General features: G+C 41.1%; 1 protein-coding gene across 1 annotated transcript in view; it reads left to right on the top strand.

Moving 5' to 3' along the window:
• LOXL4 (lysyl oxidase like 4) overlaps positions 1-19,080 on the top strand; it is a gene marked incomplete at its 5' end in the record, with an annotated part of 151,957 nt that overhangs the window by 85,258 nt on the left and 47,619 nt on the right. Inside the window, 3 exons of the mRNA XM_082268366.1 lie at positions 8,224-8,262; positions 8,586-8,805; positions 17,091-17,274. Of these exons, the coding sequence (XP_082124492.1) occupies positions 8,224-8,262; positions 8,586-8,805; positions 17,091-17,274 (443 nt within the window). The remainder of the gene's footprint in view (positions 1-8,223; positions 8,263-8,585; positions 8,806-17,090; positions 17,275-19,080) is intronic.

Raw genomic sequence — 19,080 nt, 5'->3', positions numbered from 1 at the left:
TCCTGTACAGGTTGCATCCCTAGGCGGCGCCCCGACTGATATGCGCTCTAGGCCGGCGTCTATCTTGCCGGCCATGTAGGTGGAACCAGTGTCGGGACAAGGTCATCTAGAGCCCAGGGCGAACATTCCATATTGTGCCCCCCCCCTCAAGATGTATGAGCAGCATTACGTATCCACAAACAATCACCACTCCTAGCACACCTCCCCAAATGTCCCCTCCTAGAATAATTCTTATCCCCTGCCGCCCCCCCCCCCCCAAACTCCCTCTCCCAAAACAAATCCCTTTCCCCAACCTCCTTGTGGTGCCCCACTTCACATGATACCCCGATGTCCAGGGCAGCCGCCCCCTCCTGCCAACCCCTTATCCCGGCCCTGGGTGGAACAAAACCAGTTTAACCACTTGCTGACCGGCCGCCGTGTATTTACTGCGCAGTGTGGCGCTATTGCGCGAAACGACGTACCTGTACGTCTTTTCGTTCAATAGCCACTAGATGGCACCGTCGTGCCGCCGGAGGTGCGGCTAGCAGGGGTATCAATCAGCGGGACCAGTGGACCCGATATCCACCGGCGACCCACAATCATCCCCGGGAGAGGCAGAATGGCGCTCTGCCTATGTAAGCAAGGCAGATCGCCATTCTGCAAGGGGAGAACATGGAGATCTTGTGGAACCCGGTTCTCTGTCTTCCCCCACAGATAGTAAGCACCCCCTAGGGACACACTTAACCCTTTGATTGCCCCTGATGTTAACCCCTTCCTTTCCAGTGTCATTAGTACAGTAACAGTGCATTTTTTTTTTTTAGCACTGATCACTGTATCAGTGTCACTGGTCCCCAAAAAGTGTCAAAAGTGTCAGTTAGGTGTCCGATTTGCCTGCCACAATGTTGCAGTCCTGCTAAAAATCGCTGATTGCCATCATTACTAGTTAAAAAAATTAATAAATAAAAATTTCATAAAAATCTCGCAACGTATGTAGATACGGTAACTTTTGTACAAACCAATATACACTTATTGGGATTTTTTTTACCAAAAATATTTATTAGAATACATATTGGCATAAATTGAGGGAAAAAATATAATTTTTTAATTATTTTCATTGGAAATGTTTTATAGCAGAAAGTAAAAATTATAGTTTTTTTTTTCAAAATTTGTCGCTCTTTTTTTGTGTATAGTGCAAAAAATAAAAACCGCAGAGGTGATCAAATACCACCATAAGAAAATTCTATTTGTAGGAAAAATATACTTATATTTTATTTGGGTACAGCGTTGCACGACCGCGCAATTGTCAGTTAAAATAACGCAGTGCCGTATCGCAAAAAATGGCCTTGTCATTAAGGGGGGTAAACCTTCCGGTCCAGAAGTGGTTAATCACCTTCATTGTCTTCTGTCAGCTGAATTTCCCATAAATAAAATAGGTGAAAAATTTAAAAAATGGGACACCAATAGGGGAGCGCAGGTCTATCTACCAGAGTCTCCAAAAATAAAAAATAAAAAAAGGAAAGGAAAAAAATTCAGCTGGACAGTTCAGCATGCCGTCGTTTACCAAAAAAATAAAAACAAAAACTGAGTTGAAAGTTCTGAGTGCGCTGACTGCACGTGGCGGAATTTGAACTTAATTGGACTCTTCTAAACACTTTGTAGTGATGTAGGTAACCATGTAACACTCCAGACTAATTAAAAACAAGCTAGGAGCTGTTGAAATCACTAAATACAACCAATTAACACTTTTCCGCACTTTGCTTGCAATGGAAGAACAGCTAATTTGCAGTTTTACCCCTCCCCCATTCCCTACATCAAGCTGATATCACCGGCTGCAAAGAGCAAGACACCCAACGCCTCCATCGCGTCCTGGACCAAAGTCATCGCATGAAGAGGCTTTCATTATTCTTCTTCTTCTAATTGATGGAAAGGAGATTGAGATTTTTTATTTTATGTCGTTTAAGGTGCAAACAGTGCTTAACCACTTGCCGACCGCCTAACTTACATTTACTGCGGCAAAGTGGCTATATCACAAGAAATCCCATACCTGTACGTCATTTCTTGCAAAAGCCACTAGGTGTCTGACCTTCCATCATCTACAAATATCAGATCTTGTCTGATGATCACATGTTGGGGATTTCCTCCTTTTATTACATGTAGATTTGTAAGAGCAATCCTGTAATCCTTCTTTCCAATTTTCCATGCTTCCAGTGTCTTTCAAGATGGGATTCTTGAGGAACAATTAACATTTAACATGCTCATCATGGAAAGTAAATTAAATATTACATGTCTTAAATATTAATACACATTTAATTAAAATTTCGGGACAGCAAAATGTTTATCAACGCCTTTAATTAACAGATAGTTCCCCGCTTGGTGTGAATGTTCTCCGGCTGTAAGTAATCCGGTTATGCTGCACGAGTGATGGATTTCCAGGTTTGTCATTTTCACTCCAAAGACTTACAAAGTGTTGACATAGTGAATAAATAAACATGGAGTGTGCATGCAGAAGAGTACACATCTACAATATGTACAGCATCAGAAGAGAGCCGGGAAGGATAAAGTTCTACAATATACACTGTGTCTGAAGGGAGGCCAGAAGAGTACAAGTCTACAATAAACACCGTGTCTGATGGAGGCCAGAAGAGTACAAGTCTACGATTTACACCATGTCTGAAGAAAGTCCAGAAGAGTAGAAGTCTGCAATAAACACAGTGTCTGAAGGGAGGCCAGAAGAGTACAAGTCTACAATTTACACCATGTCTGAAGAAAAGCCAGAAGAGTAGAAGTCTTCAATATACACCATGTCTGAGGGGAGGTCAGAAGAGTACAAGTCTACAATCTACACCATGTCTGAAGGGAGGCCAGAAGAGTACAAGTCTACAATTTATACCACGTCTGAAGAAAGACCAGAAGAGTAGAAGTCCCCAATCTACACTATGTCTGAAGGGAGGCCAGAAGAGTACAAGTCTGCATTATACACCATGTCTGAAGGGAGGCCAGAAGGGTACAAGTCTACAATATACAGTGTCAACAAGGAGGCAAAAAGAGTACAAGTCTACATTATATACCATGTCTGAAGGAAGGCCAGAAGAGTACAAGTCTTCAATTTACACCATGTCTGAAGGGAGGCCAGAAGTGTAAATGTCTGAATCATACACTGTGTCTGCAGGGAGGCTAGAAGAGTTCAAGTCTACAATAAACACTTTGTCTGAAGGGAGGCCAGAAGAGTAGAAGTCTGCAATATACACACCGTGTCTGAAGGGAGGCCAGAAGAGTAGAAGTCTACAAAATACACCGTATCTAAAGGGAGGCCAGAAGAGTACAAGTCTACAATTTACACCATGTCTGAAGAAAGGCCAGAAGAGTACAAGTCTACAATATACACCGTGTCTGAAGGGAGGCCAGAAGGGTACAAGTCTACAATATACACCATATCTGAAGGGAGGCCAGAAGAGTACAAGTCTATGATTTACACCATGTCTGAAGAAAGGCCAGACGAGTAGAAGTCTGCAATATACACCATGTCTGAAGGGAGGCCAGAAGAGTACAAGTCTACAATAAACACAGTGTCTGAAGGGAGGCCAGAAGGGTACAAGTCTACAATAAACACAGTGTCTAAAGGGAGGCCAGAAGAGTACAAGTCTACAATTTACACCATGTCTGAAGAAAGGCCAGAAGAGTACAAGTCTACAATATACACCGTGTCTGAAGGGAGGCCAGAAGGGTACAAGTCTACAATATACACCATATCTGAAGGGAGGCCAGAAGAGTACAAGTCTATAATTTACACCATGTCTGAAGAAAAGCAAGAAGAGTAGAAATCTTCAATATACACCATGTCTGAAGGGAGGCCAGAAGAGTACAAGTCTACAATTTACACCATGTCTGAAGAGAGGCCAGAAGAGTACAAGTCTACAATTTAAACCATGTCTGAAGAAAGGCCAGAAGAGTAGAAGTCTGCAATATACACAGTGTCTGTAGGGAGGCCAGAAGAGTACAAGGCTACAATATACACTGTGTCTGAAGGACGCCAGAACAGGCGAAGTCTACAATTTACACCATGTCTGAAGGAAGGCCAGAAGAGTACATGTCTACAATATACACCGGGTCTGAAGAAAGGCCATCAGTGTAAAAGTCTGCAACATACACCGTGTCTGAAGGGAGGCCAGAAGGGTACAAGTCTACAATATACACCATATCTGAAGGGAGGCCAGAAGAGTACAAGTCTACAATTTACACCATGTCTGAAGAAAGGCCAGAAGAGTACAAGTCTACAATTTAAACCATGTCTGAAGAAAGGCCAGAAGAGTAGAAGTCTGCAATATACACAGTGTCTGTAGGGAGGCCAGAAGAGTACAAGTCTACAATTTACACCATGTCTGAAGGGAGGCCAGAAGAGTACATGTCTACAATATACACCGTGTCTGAAGGGAGGCCAGATGAGTAGAAGTCTACAATAAACACAGTGTCTGATGGAGGCCAGAAGAGTACAAGTCTACGATTTACACCATGTCTGAAGAAAGGCCAGAAGAGTAGAAGTCTGCAATAAACACTGTGTCTGAAGGGAGGCCAGAAGAGTACAAGTCTACGATTTACACCATGTCTGAAGAAAGGCCAGAAGAGTAGAAGTCTACAATAAACACTGTGTCTGATGGAGGCCAGAAGAGTACAAGTCTATGATTTACACCATGTCTGAAGAAAGGTCAGAAGAGTAGAAGTCTGCAATATACACCATGTCTGAAGGAAGGCCAGAAGAGTACATGTCTACAATATACACCGTGTCTGAAGGGAGGCCAGAAGAGTAGAAGTCTGCAATATACACCATGTCGGAAGGAAGGCCAGAAGAGTACAAGTCTACAATAAACACTGTGTCTGAAGGGAGGCCAGAAGAGTAGAAGTCTGCAATATACACCGTGTCTGAAGGGAGGCCAGGAGAGTACAAGTCTACAATAAACATCATGTCTGAAGGGAGGCCAGAAAAGTACAAGTCTACAATATACTCCATGTCTGAAAGGAGGCTAGAAGAGTACAAGTCTACAGTATACAAAGCATCAGAAGAAAGGCCAGAAGGGTATATGTCTACAGTATACACAATGTCAACGGAAAAGCCAGAAGAGTTTAAGTCTACAATATACACTATGTCTGAAGTGAGGCCAAAAAGGTACACCTCTAAAATATTCAGAATATCAGAAGGGAGGTCAGAAGGATGACGGCATAAATATATATTTTTTTATTTGAACGTTCTCTCGAAAAACGAAAATGTGTCAAGAAAGTTGTCTTGTGGTTTTAGGAAGGGTGAAATGATCAGAGCCTTTATTATGCTGTGCGGTTGGACACGGCTGGACTGGAAGTTTGAGATCTGTCAATGGAATGTTATAATGTCAGAGCCGGGCTTACACAGATCACAGAGGGGAGGATCTGATTCTGAAATTCTGATGTCAGCAAAAGATGAGTTTTTAGGCATAATAAGCACCTTCCACTTATGACTACCCCCTTCCAATCACACTGACACCTCAGTGTTAGGGAGAGGTTAGTATAAGGATAACGTAATAATAATAATAATACTAAAATGTTACATAGCACCTTTAAAGGTAGCTTCTCAAAGAGCTTTCCACAGAAAATACACAGGATAAAACAGAGGAAAAAGGGGGGTGATTACGGGAAATCTTGTCTAAAAAACAATGTTTTTCAATTTGATGTGAATGAGTTTAGAGAAGACAACTCTCTGATGTTCTTTGGAAGTGAATTGCAGAGTTTTGGGGTGTAGCAGGAGAACGCTCTGTCCCCCATCTAATGTAGGTGAGTAGGGGGGGACACACAGAAGACTACAATTTGAGGAGCGGAGGTTACGAGGGAAGGAGTAAGTTGATAAAAACTAAAGGAGATAATGGGGTGCCAAGCCATGAAGAGCCTTATAGGTGAGAAAGAGGATATTAAAGTATATGGGAAACCTGAAGGGTAGCCAGTGTAAGGACTCTAGGATAAGGGAAATATGATCAATTGTACCAGACCCGGTCAGGATTCTGGCTGCAGAATTTTGTACATATTGAATAATAATGGATTTAAGTATACCAGAGTGTAGAGCATTGCAGTAGTCGAGTTGAGGGAACACACATGTATGGATCAGCTTTTCAGCTCCAGTGTATGATAACATAGGACCAGCCCAGCAATGATTCTCAAATGGAAAAAATATGTTCTGATAAAATTTTGTATAGGTGCATGTCACAAACTTTGACAATTTACACCAAATGATATAAAACTCCATCAGCATGTCAACTTCTTGTTGCCATCCATACGGACTAGTTGTCATAAAGTGACTGTTGTTTCCTGGAAATATCTTTAACCACTTAAGTACCAGCCAGTAATTCTCCTTCCTGTCCAGGCCATGTTTTCAGTTTCCAATGCTCTAAAAGTTTGAGGGACAATTACTCCACCATGCAACACTGTACCTATATACATTTTATACCATCATTTTGAGACATTTAATAAGCGTTGCCTTTTTTTTTTTTTTTTTACTATATAAAGGAAAAATACAAAAAATTGTGGAAAAAAAATGTTTCCTTTGGTGGATATATGTAGGGGAAGAGTGGGGGGTGGGGGGGGGGGGTGTAGAGTCCATTCAAAGAACTGAGGGAATCGGCCTTTGAAGTTGTTCATTAATGGGGCTCTGGGGGTGGATATCCAGAGGGATCCCAGACACTGTATTCTTGGGATACTGGAGTCAATGGTTGAAGATAGGTTTCTGAGAGAGGCCGCCACTCGGGCGCTCTTTCAGGCCCGTTTATTATCCTGAGACACTGGATAGCACAGGAAGCACCTACGTATAGGATGTGGCTGGAACAGATGGCTTCTACTTTACGTATGGAGAAGGTTATATACCAGCATAGGGGGGTGCCTCAGAAATTCTCGAAGGTATGGGGTGTATGGTTGAAAAGTCCGGGCATGGCCCCTGATGATCTCGTTCTGGACCGTTTGTTATTGTAATTCCTTGGGTGGCACTCCTGTTAATTTTTGGTTCAAATGAATGAGGTAGGGGAGTTTCCTGCATTTCCATACACTTTGTTCTCTTTTATGTGGATCGAACTGTACTTTTACGTGATAAACTTGGGGGGACTGTGGCATGGTGTGGACTATGTAATGTTTATGGTTTGATGCTGCCATCCGACAGTGTTTCTTTTATTGAATGTAATGGTGTGAATTTTTCTCAATAAAGCTTTTTCTTGATTTAAAAAAAAAAAAAAAGTTGTTCATTTGTTACATAGTTACATAATTATTCTGGCCGAAAAAAGACACAAGTCCATCCAGTTGTTTTGTCACGTTTTTAAGGCTGTGTTCGATATGTGCATAGAGAGATCACGCAAATACTTAAAAGTATAACATTTATTAAAAGTAGTGACAGATAAAGATAATATTAGAAAATATAACAAGAATACTTAACTAAAGATGCTGTTTCCGCCATGGGTCCCTCCACTATATGGCATGGCACACAGATGACCACAGACGTATGCCTCATGGAGGCAGCTCTGATGTGAGACAAAGAATTACCTTTGGCTGTTGTATATGGGTCTTAAATGTAAAGAAAAGACAACCCCCCCAAGCCAACTCTCTTTGCAATATGACCCCTCAAGGACTTGACCAGTTAACAATACCATTCTTTTGGTATACGGTAGAGCTATGTTAATGTCCTTATATGGCTCCTTGACCAGGATTTGGAGGCCTAGAATACATTAGTGAGCCACTTTAATAATACGGAAATAAACAGTACCCCATCACCAGTTCAACCAAAAGAAGGAAAAAAAAAGGTTGTAAGAATGTTGTATGTAAGGATATCCAGGAACAAGACATTGTTTGTAGACATTTATCAGGTGGACAACGTTGGAGGTTCCATTTTAGAAGAATTTCTCTTTTTGCATGAAAAAGTTTGCATAAAAGACAAATAATTTTAAAGGTGACCCATTTCCATGGCATCAATGAGACCCAACAATGGCACTGCTGGGTCTGCTAGGTCTAGACCCAGGGTCAAGTCACACACTTCATTATTAGCATATTAGCGTTAAACACTCCCTCCCAGAAGGGTTTTCTTAGGGGACAGATCCACACCATCGGAAGTGGTACTGTGCAGAGTCCAGAAAGAATTTCCTCCTCTGCTCTGGGTTATTGGTTCTAAAATAAATATTCCCACTTGATTCCTATCTTATACTTCTGGCCATTAACATGTTTTTTTTTTTATTTGTATTATTACAGAAAACTTTGGAATATGAAAATGAAAGTTCCAAAATCCAGGTAAGTGGACAATGTATTATTTTTGTATTTTCAAAAGTTAAATGTAACCAAAAATGATTATACAGGAAGAGGGACCAGGCTGCATTGTTCATCCATGGTTTGGTGGTTAGTGAGATGTAGAGGATTTCTGTCCATACTGTACTCTATGTTTTATATTTCAATGCCGTTTAGAAGGAGAAAGCAGAACCCCCCGACTTGACTTGGCTCGACTCTGAAAATGTCCTGTCTTTTTTTTTTTCGGTTTTTCATAAACAAGTTTCCAGCTCATTGTCGGTTATCAGTTATTGGATATAACTATGATGGATGTGTGATCTGTCTTGTAGGTTGAAAATGCTGAGTCAGAAAAAAATGTTCTGGATCCACAAAGTGAGCTGCTCAGGAACTGAACCCCATCTGGCTAACTGCAATGTGCAGATTTCCCCCAAGACCCCCAAACATCCGTGCAGGAATGGGATGCACGCCATAGCGAAATGCGTCGCTCCACCTACCTCTACCAATGGAAATGGAAATGGAAATAACTTCAAAAAAGCTTTTAGGACTATGGTAAGAGCGAAAATACACCGGCATCAGGGAAGTCAACAGTCTCCATTAATTAGGGGTTCAAGTGCTGGCGTAAAAATGTGATGTGCTTGTATGGGTAATGGAGTTGTTCTGGTTAAACAGCTCAGTAGCTGGGGTGGTCGGGACTCTCAAAGATGTCACCACTTTGAGGGTGCCGTTGACACTGAATGTATGTATGTTGGGTTTGGTGGATGAACTGGCACCCCTGAGAGCATGAATAACTTTGTTGTCAGTTACTCTGTTCTATGCGTGTAAGGCTATTCTTCTGCATTGGAGGAAAGCTGAGGCGCCATGGATAGAGTAGTGGAAGTCTCTTGAGAACAAGATGTTGCCCTTTTACAAAGCAAACCGCCCAGGTGTGTTTTTGCAGCAGGCGTTTTTTTGGGGCATTTTTTTGGGGTCTTTGGAGGCAGGCAAAACATCTGAACTTCTGTATAGGGGTATATATACGCACACACTTATACTGTATGTATTTATACACATACACACATATAGGTGTTATAGCAGAGAAGCCATATGGGTGTTAATTATTTCATTAGCGCAAGCATAGTGTTCTGCTACTTTCACACCTATATATGTGTATGTGTATATATACATACATGTGTGTGTGTGTATATATACCCCTACACAGAAGTTCTGATGTTATGCCTGCCTCCGAAGATGCCCAAAAAATGCCCAAAAAAACACCAGCTGCAAAAACGCCCAGGTGTGTTTTTGCAGCAGGTGTTTTTTTTGGGCATTTTTTTGGGGTCTTTGGAGGCAGGCAAAACATCTGAAATTCTGTATAGGGGTATATATACACACACACTTATATGTATTTATACACATACACACATATAGATGTTATAGCAGAGAAGCCATATGCCTGTTAATTATTTCATTAGCGCAAACATAGGGTTCTGCTACTTTCACACCTATATATGTGTATGTGTATATATACATACATGTGTGTGTGTATATATATATATATATATATAGCCCTACACAGAAGTTCAGATGTCATGCCTGACTCCAAACATGTCCTCAAAAAAGCCCAATAAACGCCTGCAGCAAAAAGCCGGGTGACAGGGGCGAAGCCACTATCCAGTTCTATAAGTGTTCTAAGAGAAACAATCTTTTCTCTATAGCGGTCACCCTGAAATGGAAGGGTTTTGTCACCCTGCCATAGCAGTCAGAGTCAGTTAACCCTACACTACACTACGGTCCCCTTAAACTTAACACTTTCCCTACAGAAACTAGATTATTAAATCTAACTATAGTGGAAAATAGTACCCTAACTACACTAGATATCCCTTTCCTCACACTAATAATTGCTAAATGACACTTTGAAGCAGAAGTAACAGAACTGCTTCCACTCTCTTCCACGTCCCTGTATTACAATGCTAGGAATTTGGCGGGGCTATCTTATATACTGGTGGGCGTATTCACTAATGATTGGCCTCTGGACCCCCTAGTGACTCCAATCACATTCCTAGCATTCTCCTGCCCCCTCAATTGGCTTTTACTGATGGTTCTGGTCCAATCACGGGCTTTTAAAGCCCATTTCCTGTCCCATTGCATTTTGGTCGGTTCTGGTTGCCGAATTCCGAATTTTTTCAGCAAAAAGTTCGGAATTCGGCCAAACCTCGAACAGTCAATGTTTGGGTCGAACCCATGGTCGACCCGAACCGTTCGATCATCCCTAGTAACAAACTGTTCTTTGCATTGATACACAGCATAACAGAGGAAATATAGTCTCAGTATATAAAACCGATGCGTTACCAGAGGAAGGCTTCAGTTAGTGAGCTTGCGTGCCTTGCTGGAATGTGCATTGGGTACTCACCTCTGTACTGGTCATTGAAAGGAGCCGGCCCTGAGCTATCCCTTCCCACCTGGAACCTCTCCCTTAAAAGCGAGTTCCTGTCTTTGATCATTCACTCACCAGAAGCATGTCAAAATTAAGTGGGTCCCGCTATTTAAAAGGTTCCCTCACCCAGGATGGCCGCCAAAGCCTCTTGAGAGTTTTTTGTCCATTCAGACTACTTTCTTCTCCCAAGGCAATGGACGGAATGACTAAGGGACCAATATACTTATGAGAATCCCCTTCCTCTGCAACATTGGCACTAAGCCTCCTACAGGTGGGAAAGCTAACTGCACCTGGCTATGCACACATAGCAAACTGTTGATGCACATCTTAGGAAGAAAGGATTGAAACATTTGGCCATGAGAGGGACAATTGCTAAATCCTGGCAGCAACTCACTTGAAACTTTGGGGAAGTGAAAAAAATCACAAAAATGGTCTCCTTGGGTACAATATATTCAACTTGATGGGTTTGATCACACTCTACTGCATATCTGATATGACCCTTCCTGTTCTGGTGGAACCCCTCCCCCCTAGTACTTTTCAATAACATCTCCCAGTCCTGAACTCTCTACTCCAATCTCCTGGCTACTTTCTTCCTGCTTCTCTCATTTTTCTACTTCTCTTTCACATTTTTATTTCAATTCGTTTATTTATTTTATAAAATGATTCTATTTTTTATTTTTATTTATTTTTGCTATTATCTGTTATTTATTATTTGTTATGAATAATTTGTCTATTTTATTTTTAGTTTTTGTATTCTTTTATTCTATGATTTTATTTAGTTTATATGGTAATAATATTTATTTATTATTTTGTTTTATTTTATATCAATTATTATTAGGTGTATTTATATATTTATTACTTTTTTAATTTAGTATTTTCTATGCAACCTGAATAAACTATTTGGCCTAAAGAACTAGCCACTGCACAGATTCCTGATGGAATGTTCTTTTATTGACTTATTGATGCCCTTAATCTCTGTTTATTTAGCAATAAGTGACCTTTCTCTCATAGTATTAGAGGGTATGACCACTATATCTAGAAATATATATATATATATATATATATATATATATATATATATATAAAAATATAGTATTTCACAAAAGTGAGTACAGCACACCCCTCACATTTTTGTAAATATTTTATTCTATCTTTTCATGTGACAACACTGAAGAAATGACACTTGGCTACAATGTAAAGTAGTGAGTGTACAGCTTGTATAACAGTGTAAATTTGCTGTCCCCTCAAAATAACTCAGCACACAGCCATTAATGTCTAAACCGCTGGCAACAAAAGTGAGTACACCCCTAAGTGAACATGTCCAAATTGGGGCCAATTAGCCATTTTCCCTCCCCGTGTTATGTGACTTGTTAGTGTTACAAGGTCCCAGGAGACAACAGGGAGCAGGTGTGATAAATTTGGTGTTATCACTCTCACTCATACTGGTCACTGGAAGCTCAACATGGCACCTCATGGCAAATAACTCTCTGAGGATCTGAAAAAAGAATTGTTGCTCTACATAAGGATGGCCTAGGCTATAGAAAGATTGCCAAGACCCTGAAACTGAGCTGCAAGAGGACCACTGCCTTGCTAAAGAAGCTGAGGGTAAAGGTGATGGACTGGCCAAGCATGTCTCCAGACCTAAACCCTATTGAGCATCTGTGGGGCATCCTCAAACGGAAGGTGGAGGAGCCCAAGTTCTCTAACATCCTCTGGCTCTGTGATGTCGTCATGGAGGAGTGGAAGAGGACTCCAGTGGCAACCTGTGAAGCTCTGGTGAACTCCATGAACAAGAGGGTTAAGGCAGTGCTGGAAAATAATGGTGGCCACACAAAATATTGACACTTTGGGCTCAATTTGGACATTTCACTTAGGGATGTACTCACTTTTGTTGCCAGTGGTTTAGACATTAATAGCTGTGTGTTGAGTTATTTTGAGGGGACAGCAAATTTACACCGTTATACAAGCTGTACACTCACTACTTTACATTGTAGCAAAGTGTCATTTCTTCAGTGTTGTCACATGAAACGATAGAATAAAATATTTACAAAAATGTTAGGGGTGTACTCACTTTTGTGAGATACTGTAAGTAGTAAATAGTGTCCATCTGTGCAATTTATACTCAGTATAAATACAGCTGTTCTGTGAAGCCCTCAGAGGTTTGTTAGAGAACCTTGGTGAACAAACAGCAACATGAAGGCCAAGGAAGACACCAGACAGGTCAGGGATAAAGTTGTGGCGAAGTTTAAAGCAGGGTTGGGTTATCAAAAAATATCCCAAGCTTTGAACATCTCAGGGAGCGCTGTTCAATCCATCATCTGAAAATGGAAAGAGTATGGCACAACTGTAAACCTACCAAGACATGGCTGTCCACCTAAACTGACCGGCCGGGCAAGGAGAGCATTCATCAGAGAAGCAGCCAAGAGGCCCATGGGAACTCTGGAGGAGCTGCAGAGATCCACAGCTCAGGTGGGAGAATCTGTCCACAGGACAGCTATTAGGCTTGGTTTACATTGTGTGCAGAGCAACTTGCAGCAAGGGGTCCGGTGTGTCCCTGTTCACTGTTTCAGGTACACAGGATCCTTCTGCAAACCATGCCACAGCCTTCCCGGAACTGTGTAAACTGCCTCCATTGAGAGCTGGTCACAGTCTCCTGACATGCGAATTAGATGTGGGGAAACAAACCCATAACCAATTCGTACCAGTGTGAACCCACCCTTAGTCGAGCACTTCACAAATCTGGCCTTTATGGAAGAGTGGCAAGAAAAAAGCCATTGTTGAAAGAAAGCCATAAGAAGTCCTGTTTGCTGTTTGGGAGAAGCCATGTGGGGGACACAGCAAACATGTGGAAGAAGGTGCTCTGGTAACGTGAGACCAAAATTTAACCTTTTGGCTCAAAAGCAAAACGCTATGTGTGGCGGAAAACTAACTCTGCACATCACCCTGAACACACCATCCCCACCTCGAAACATGGTGGTGGCAGCATCATGTTGTGGGGATGCCTTTCTTCAGCAGGGACAGGGAAGCTGGTCAGAGTTGATGGAAGATGGATGGAGCCAAATACAGGGCAATCTTAGCAGAAAACCTGAAAAAGACTGGAGCGGAGGTTCACCTTCCAGCAGGACAACGACTCTAAACATACAGTCAAAGCCACAATGGAATGGTTTAGATTAGTAATGGTGAACCTTGGCACCCAGATGTTTTGGAACTACATTTCCCATGATGCTGAACTACATTGCACAGTGCATGAGCATCATGGGAAATGTAGTTCCAAAACATCTGGGGTCCCAAGGTTCGCCATCACTGGATAATATCAATGCATATTCATATGTTAGAATGAGTCCAGCCCTAAATCCAATTGAGAATCTGTGGCAACTCTTGAAAATTGCTGTTCACGGATGCTCTCCATCCCATCTGACAGAGCTTGAGCGATTTTGCAAAGAAGAACGGGCACAAATGTCACTCTCTAGATGTGCAAAGCTGGTAGAGGCATCCCCAAAAAGACTTGTAGCTGTAATTGCAGCGAAAAGAGGTTCTACAAAGTATTGATGAAGAAATTGGTCGCACACCACCGGGAGATTCAGTGAAGAAGAAGATCTTTATTGTACATGCAAAGGTACAAGGTACAGCAGGATGGATATGGTAGATGTGTTTCACACATATTCCATGTGTTTGTTCACTGGGGTAGTGAGGTAGAAAACAAGCACGTGGAATTCGTGTGAAACACGTCTACAATATCCATCCTGCTGTACCTTGTACTTTGCATGTACAATAAAGATCTTCTTCTTCACTGAATCTCCTGGTGGTGTGTGACCAATTTCTTCATATATGCTGTTTGCGGTGGCGAGCCGAGGTCCAGCACCCTCCTTGGATTGTGGACACAGACTCACCTGAGCGGTGTTACTCCAATCTACACTACAAAGTATTGACTCAGGGGAATGTATACAAATGCACGCCACACCTTTTAGATTTGTATTTGTAAAAAATGTAAAAACCATTTATCATTTTCCTCCCGCTTCACAATTATGTGCCACTTTTGGCACTTTTCCACTGCAAGTACCGACTCGGCTCCACTCGGCCCTGCTTGGCTCGGTTTGGTTTTCCACTGCATGGTACCGCATGGTACGGTGTTGGGACGGTTCGGTACGGTTTGGTACGGTTTGCTTTTCCATTAATAGTAAGTAGGTGGGATAAAGATTCTCCGACCAATCAGTGGCTAGTAGTGACAAACAGTCAAGGCTGCATGCAAAGGATTGTGGGATATGGTACCGGTACGGCCCTCTTGGAACCACGACCGAGGTGGTACTGTTTAAGCGAGCCGTACCGTTCGGTTCCATGTAGTGGAAAAGCGCTGCCGTACCGTACCGAACCGTTCCTACACTGTACCATGCGGTACCATGCAGTGGAAAAGCGCAAAAGCGAGCCGAACTATTCGGTTCCATGCAGTGGAAAAGCGCCATTTCTGTCGGTCTATCACATAAAATCCCAATAAAATAGATTTATGTTTTTGGTTGTAACACGACAAAATGTGGAAAATTTCAAGGGGTGTGAATACGTTTTCAAGGCACTCTATATAGATTTATATGGATACATAATGGATATTATAACTGAATTCTCTAATAAGTACAGAATTTTTAATGAATCTTTGTTACTTGTTATTGTCGCACCTGAAAAGTCCTGTGAATCCTTGTTTTCCATTTTTTCAAATACTAACGGATGTGGTGCTATAATTAACTAATAATTCACCCACACATATCCATATTCACGATGGGAAACCAAACCGGTTCAGAATATGGAACCTTCTAAAATATTCCTTCCTAAATTATCGAAGAGCAGATCTTTGACCCGCAGAGGTTGCAAGACCCACCATTATCTATTATGACTTCTTCTCGGGGCGGTAGGGCGTGGCGATAGGATGCTGAGACAGCACCACTTGGTTTTTCAAACACACTGCTACGTTGTATCCCTGCTTGTAAACAATCCGAACAGTGGATAAGCCTTTACAAGTGCAGATCCCTAGTGTCTGGCAGACACCATCTAATACCCACTCAGAACAGAGGCACAGAGGAAAAAAAAGAGATACCTTCAGAATAACAAAAGAACTGTTTTTGGCCAAACGCGTCGGGCGATACCAGACGTGACGTCACCACGCCACCTTGGACGCCGGCTTTGTATTGTGAACGCGGGACGCCACGGTCTGCTTCTCGTTCATTGTGTATGACATGCCTATCTCATCCGGACTTTTAGTTATTATTGGTGCATCCTGTTGCCTTGTACCTTCATCTTCTGTTGCACATATGGCCAGAGATGTATAGTAACTAAGTAGAACTACTTCACTACTGTACTTAAGTACCGAAAGGCGGTATCTGTACTTTCCTGGAGTAGAATTTTTTTCTCCTACTTCCACTTTTACTTCACTACATTTTTTCGATGATTTCAATACTTCTACTCCGATATTTTTTTTTTGGTGCTGCATAGTTACTCGTTACAATTATAAAAATTAACCACTGCCAGAACAGTAGATGGCAGGTTTCATGAATCTCAAAAAAATGTGTATAATGTCATGTGTACTTTTGACTTCTTTTGACTTCTTTCTTTAATAACTTTAACTTTAATAACTTTAACTTTAATAAACTTTTGACTTCTTTCTTTAATAACTACATAACACAGTACTTGTACTTTTACTTTCAGTACTTGAGTAGCAATTTTTTTAAAAAACTACTGGTACTTTTACTTTCAGTACTTGAGTAGCAAAATGTTTAAAAAAACAACTTGCAATACTTAAGTACAAAAAATGTTGAATACTTTAGTACTTCTACTCAAGTCACTTTTTGATCAAGCACTTCCACTTCTACTCAAGTCACTTTTTGATCGAGCACTTGTACTTTTACTCAAGTATGGGTTTCGAGTACTTTATACAACTCTGCATATGGCCTGCCCCCCCCCCCATTGGTGTTCGATGTGAGGATCGATCATTGCCGATTGCATCATCAGTGTATCTATTGTGCATATGGTCTACCCATTAGTTTGGGGGCCCCTTGCTTCTGGTAAGCAGCCATTTTTTGTACATCTTACCCACGGGTGTTTTTTCTGATTTCCATCCACGCTGGGATAAGGCCTCCTATCCATTATATCTCTACTGGGACTTGTGGTTCATTTCACCAAGTGTTGCATGTGTTTGATATATGGACTAATTTAGTCACCACTTAATTTTACATTTTGTGGTGATTTCATTGACATTATTTGTTTGATTTCAGAGTCACAAATGTTTGCCTTATTTATTTTATTGATTCATGTCTCACATCATTTATATATTGTGTTTTGATGTTAGCGCTACACATTGTATATCATTATCTATTATGGACTTGTGTATATGAATTCCTGTAAGGAAAGAAATATGGAAAAACGTTGTATTTTTCAGGAGCCCCTGGTACGACTGAGGTCTGGCCCCCATGCCGGAGAAGGAAGAGTAGAGGTGTTAAGGAATGGGAAGTGGGGAACCATATGTGACGACAAGTGGAACCTCGTTTCGGCCAGCGTGGTCTGCCGGGAGCTTGGTTACGGATCTGCCAAAGAAGCCATTTTAGGTGCCCAATTGGGTCAAGGTAAGAAAACAACTTCCTAATAAAAACTATTCCTCCTAATAACAGACTTCCAAACACAGTTTATTAATATGGCCGATAAAACGTTATGAATTAACATAAACATTTTACGAGAATATAATTACAACGCCAACATCATACTTGTTAGTGAGCCTGTAATTAGGCCAGCAGTAAACTATTAGTCTTGGCAGCAGCTGAGATGCAGAAATATCTCCGTTTGTTAGATTGCGCTATGTAAATGTTAGGGAGGAGTAACGCTGTTAATATTTGTTTCTCTGGGCACTGAGATCCCCGAGGATACACATTTTTTTATTTATTTATCAAATCACATTTTAGCCATTAATTTTTCTTTCTACTTGGAAATGCTTTCTCACGCACAATGCTTTTATCTTAACACAGAGTTTATTATCTGTTTGGTGGTTGCCATTTTTCCTCATTATCCTCGTGTTGCAAGAAAGGCCCGCTATTTATTTCAGCCGGGAGTGAATTAGAAATAGCAGCAAATTATTCAACGGAATGGATCGCCTTTAATTTTTGTCATCGTATCCCATGAAAGTGACTGGAATAAAGCTTATTTTGCAACTAACTCCCTAAACAATTGGTTAGGCTGTCAGTCCTGGAAAATCGTGCACAGCTCCATACTTATCCTGACACTGAGAACATCTCTATATGGTTGGGGATTTTATTTACTGCCTTACAAGATCTGTCTACACAAGTCTGTTTTAGTTATTTGGACTCTTGAGGGTTGATTTCCTAAAACCGGAGAGAATAAAATCTGGTGCCGCTGTGCAAAGAAACCAATCAGCTGCTAACTTAAGCTTGGTCAATTAAAGTGATTGTAAAGGTAAAATAAATAATAATATATATATATTGTGTGTGTGTATATATATATATATATATATATATATATATATATATATATATATACACAACGGAACAGAACCCAATTTTTCTTCCGTTTAAAAAACGGAAAGGACGCAAAATCGGATGTCAGCGGTGTCATCCGCTGACATCCACAATCCCCATAGACATACATTCCGTATATCATCCGCAAACGGATGGAATGATATGCGGACATACGGAGCGGATGACACAAGTGTCATCCGTGTCTGTAAAAAAAAAAAAAACTGAACGGAGGAAATAAACTGAGCGGCCGTGTGAAAGAAGCCTTACACTGCTCGCTCATCCAAAAATCAAATTAATCCGAATATATCTAAAAGAAATACGCATTCATCAATTATTTCTTTACATTCAGCGATAACAAATAGTCGGAAAGAATGAAATTACGAAAAAGAAAATGATCTGAATGCAATTGATTCGTTAAACTTGGAGGTTGAATCTTTTTTCGCTCTTTCCGATTTTTGTATTTTCGGTTTTTCGATCTTTTAAATTTTTGTTCTTTCAGGTTTCCGTTCTTTCAGATTTTTGTTCTTTCTGACAATTTGTTTTCATATGCATTCGTCAAAAGAGTCTTTTGTTCATTTGGATGCCAACAAATGAGCGAAGATGCTGAATTTCGTCCGAAAACGAATTCGGAACGAAATGAATTGCACATGTTTGCTGATCAGGCCACCTGCACATTTATAACCTCCTCAGCCACCTTCTGGATGCATCTTCCCATGGACTGACTGGGGCCTGACCAGCTGATCATTTAAATCTCCCTCCCTATGCTCTGGAAGCATCTTCCAGATGCAGGGGGTAGCAATCAAACTCTCAGCACAGGAAGCCCTGACCAGACCAAAACAATCAATCAATCACTGCTCCCTTGACTAAAAATGAAGCCAAAAACTAAATTTGCCTGGCATCCTA

The sequence above is a fragment of the Pelophylax lessonae genome (assembly GCF_965119305.1).
Source record: "Pelophylax lessonae genome assembly, chromosome: 9".
Lineage (NCBI taxonomy): Eukaryota > Metazoa > Chordata > Amphibia > Anura > Ranidae > Pelophylax > Pelophylax lessonae.
The sequence above is the reverse complement of the archived record's forward strand: the minus strand, read 5'-3'. Positions and strand labels throughout refer to the sequence as shown.